At 41.7% G+C, this 3,692-nt stretch overlaps 1 protein-coding gene and 1 non-coding gene across 2 annotated transcripts; both read right to left on the bottom strand.

Annotated features, from left to right (window-relative positions):
- Positions 1 to 763: 763 nt before the first annotated feature.
- LOC117017921 (U1 spliceosomal RNA) lies at positions 764 to 922 on the bottom strand. The gene has a single exon (XR_004422151.1). It is a non-coding gene; the product is annotated as a U1 spliceosomal RNA (small nuclear RNA).
- A 185-nt stretch (positions 923 to 1,107) lies between these two features.
- LOC117017363 (olfactory receptor 10G6) lies at positions 1,108 to 2,094 on the bottom strand. The gene has a single exon (XM_033097477.1). The coding sequence runs from the start codon at positions 2,041 to 2,043 to the stop codon at positions 1,108 to 1,110; it is 936 nt and encodes a 311-aa protein (XP_032953368.1). The 5' UTR covers positions 2,044 to 2,094.
- Between the last annotated feature and the right edge of the window lie 1,598 nt (positions 2,095 to 3,692).

Raw genomic sequence — 3,692 nt, 5'->3', positions numbered from 1 at the left:
TTACTTAACCTGGGAGTGAAGGGACACTGACTATATTTTCACAATAAAGACCAATTAGAATGGGTGTCAGGTCATCTTTTTGCAATCAGGTACATGCTCCATTCCATTCTGTTCCACATTCATATTCAACAGTTATGGAGAAATGCAAGAATATGGTAACACATACATTCTTCTACCATCTTATATAATCTATTTCATTAATACCTATGGAAGCATCAGGAAGATTTAATCTATGTTTGTGGAGCAAGGAAGCTTATCCTGGACACATCTGTTATCAATTTTACCAAAATGGAGTCCTCTGCAAGCGTTGAAGGCTAGAACTACTCAGGTCATGATGCAGTGCACATGCAATGGCTCCCTCACATTGTGATGAAAATGCCCCTTCAAGTTCAAGTTCCTGTACCATTTTTGTGAAAGTAAAAGGCAGAGAGCAGGGAGTTTGGAAAAGCCACTTATTTTCTTGAACCTCAATTTCCCCACAGTTACAAGGGAATAATAATACCTACCTCAAATAATTTTTGTCCAGGTCAAATCAGATGGTTTGTATGAAAGTTATTTTTAACCTCTAAAAAGCTACATGAGTATCAACACAGAATTAGAAGCAGTGATATATGTGCAGGAGGATGTCACAGAGAAACAGAGCTTTCACCTGGATATTTTATTTATTTTGTATTTTTTCCGCAGGATGCCATCCTTGCTGAGTTTCTCTGATTGGTTTCCACTGGTGGTGAAAAAAGAAATATGCAAAATAATTTTTTTTTTTTAAGGGAGAGCGCGAACGCAGTCCCCCACTACCACAAATTATGCAGTCGAGTTCCCCACATTTGGGGAAATTGCAGGGGTCAGCACATCTGCAATGGATAAGCCTCGCCCTGGGAAAACCACCTTCGTGATCATGGTATCTCCCCTGCCAGGTAAGTATGCAAAATAATTTTTGAAAGTAGGTACAATGTGGAACTTTCCAGTGCTCTCACCTATGTATCTTGGAGTCCTCTACTCTCTACATGAATCCTTTTTTCTCTTTCTGCTTTAAATACCCCCGGTTATCTGGTGCCGTATCTGGTGTCCTAAATTTTAATGTCTACTGTATGTCTGTGATGCATAGAGTCACTGGGGTTGCAAATCCTTGCAACCTCCCAACCTCCATAATGCTGTCTTCATTTCTTTGTTCCGGAGAGTGTAGATGATGGGGTTAAGCAAGGGAGTGATGACAGTGTAGAAAACAGCTACCACCCCATCTAGGGGTTCCTGTGAGCCAGGATGAAGGTAAATGAAGGTGCAGGGCACATAGTAAACAATGACAACAGTGAGGTGGGCAGCACAGGTGGAGAAGGCATTGCGGCGCCCGTCAACGGACCGGATTCGCAGGATGGCAGCCACTATGTAGCCATAGGAAGTGAGGATAAGGACAAAGCAGGTGAGGGCCAGGAAGCCAATGTCCACAAAGGTGACCAACTCATTGATAGTGGTGTCAGCACAGGCTAGACGCAGCATGGCAGGAATGTCACAGAAGAAGTAGTCTACCCGGTTTGGACCACAGAAGGGAAGCCGGAATATGAAGCTTGTTTGGAAAAGAGAGTGAAGGGTGCCTCCAAGCCAGGTGCCAAAAGCCAGGTAGTTGCAGACGCTCTGGGTCATGATGGTGGCATAATGTAAAGGTTTACAAATGGCCAGAAAACGATCATAAGCCATGAGTGTGTAAAGGAAACATTCAGTGCAGCCCAGGAAATGAAATGAAAAAAGTTGGATTACACAGCCCCCAAAGGAGATAACCCTACTATCCAAGAGAAAGCCAGCTAACATCTTGGGGACAATGGCAGAAGAAATGGTCATGTCCAAGAGGGAGAGGTGACATAGGAACCAGTACATGGGGCGGTGGAGCTGGGTGTCCACCAAGACAGTGAGAATGATGAGGCCATTGCCAGAGACAGTGAGGACATAGATGAAAAGGAAAGCTAGGAAGAGTGGTACCCCCAGCTGCGGTGGGTGGTGCAGGCCCACCAAAAAGAAGTAAGATACAGAAGATTGGTTTCCACTTTGCATTTCCTTGCTGTTCACATCTGCAAAAATAAGTAATAGAAGGGAAAGCTCAATGCCCTTTGAATTCTCTAGGCATAACATACATATTCTGTGCCCTTCGCATATATGGACAGAAAGGATCTCAGAAAGAGATCTCAAAAAGAGAGGTCTTTCGGTGTTATATCCAAAATATGAGTGAAGGAATAGGAAACCAGAAGAAAAAAAAAAGCTCTTGCTGTAGCTCTAGTTCTTGTTCTTCATTATTCGTTCTCCCCACACTACCCCCAGCTCCTAATTCTGAGATTCTTTCTGGTTCTAGGGAGAAATTATTCTGTCCAAGGTTAAAACTTATGTAACAACTTATGTGTATATAATTCAGGAGAGCAAAGGAAAGACCATACTCAGAGTTTTCACGTCAGGAAGAAGTACAATCATATAAAACCTAAATCAATCTATGAAGAAATTACTCTTCTGTTGTTTTCCTTCAGTTTGAGCTCTGATCTATGTACCAGAGAGTTAGGTAACAGTTTATTTTTTAGAAACATGAGGGTTGAAGTTGTATTTCCCAATGTAAGTGTCCCCAGTAAATACCTGTGCAGATTTTTTTTTAAATGCACTATTTGGACTACACACTGAACATAAAATATTTAGAATCTTTGAAGTTAGAGCTAGTAATATCCATTTTCATAAATTTTATTTTAAAAATACACATGCCATTTAAATCTTTCAGGATAGTGAAGCAATACAAAATCTCAGCCCCAGGGCACCTGTTGTCATTTTTCTCTCTGGTTCTGGATAAATGCAGTTCGTCTGTCCATCCATTCATCCAGCTGTCCATCAGTCCATTTAGTAAACTATTGTATTTTAAGAGCATAGCTTTAAGTTTGAAAATCTTAGCCCTTCCACTTATACTCACTTAGAGTCTTGGAAAAGCCATTTTACCTTTCTTTGCCTATTTCTATAAGTCGAGACAATCAAAGTGCCTCCTTCCTGGGATTACTGTAAGGATTAAATAAATTCACTGATATAATCCACAGTAGCATACAATAAACATTAGCTGTTATTTTCCATCAACTATGTATGTGGTTCCATGTTATTAGCAAATTCAGTCATTGTATTCATGCTTCAGGCCTAAAGTGAAACTGTAGCTTCCAGTGAGCTGTCAAATAGTAGATTTGACTCCTCAAATTTGAAGCAGCATCACAGAGCCTTTTCTCCCGGGAGTATTGGTGACTGGCATCAGCCACAGTGAAAGGAAGAAATCAGGAAAGTTGCTGAGGGGGTGCTAGAGCTCTTCCAGACACTGAGGGGTCATGTGAGGTATATTCTTCCTAGTGACACCTTCCTTCCACCAATCTTTGCTCTAATTGTCTGCTTACCAACTGGTGGCAAACATCTAAAATGGTATGTCATATTACTGAGGACTCGGGTCACTCAGAAGGCTCAGAAAAGGGTGTGGAACGAAATTTGGTTTCCAGCTGGACTCCTAATCGGCAAAAGAACCAAGGGTGCGGGTATGGCTGCCGTCTGGCTACTTCTGTTACTCCTGCACCATGAGCCATTGGGAATCCATAATCTTATCCTTCTCATTCTTCACTTCTACAAAGATTACTCTTATGAGTGAAAACAGGTTTTCTGGGGACTGAGCAATTTCCTGGATTATGAGACTTTCC

The sequence above is a fragment of the Rhinolophus ferrumequinum genome, chromosome 25 (assembly GCF_004115265.2).
Source record: "Rhinolophus ferrumequinum isolate MPI-CBG mRhiFer1 chromosome 25, mRhiFer1_v1.p, whole genome shotgun sequence".
NCBI classification, from domain to species: domain Eukaryota; kingdom Metazoa; phylum Chordata; class Mammalia; order Chiroptera; family Rhinolophidae; genus Rhinolophus; species Rhinolophus ferrumequinum.
The sequence above is the reverse complement of the archived record's forward strand: the minus strand, read 5'-3'. Positions and strand labels throughout refer to the sequence as shown.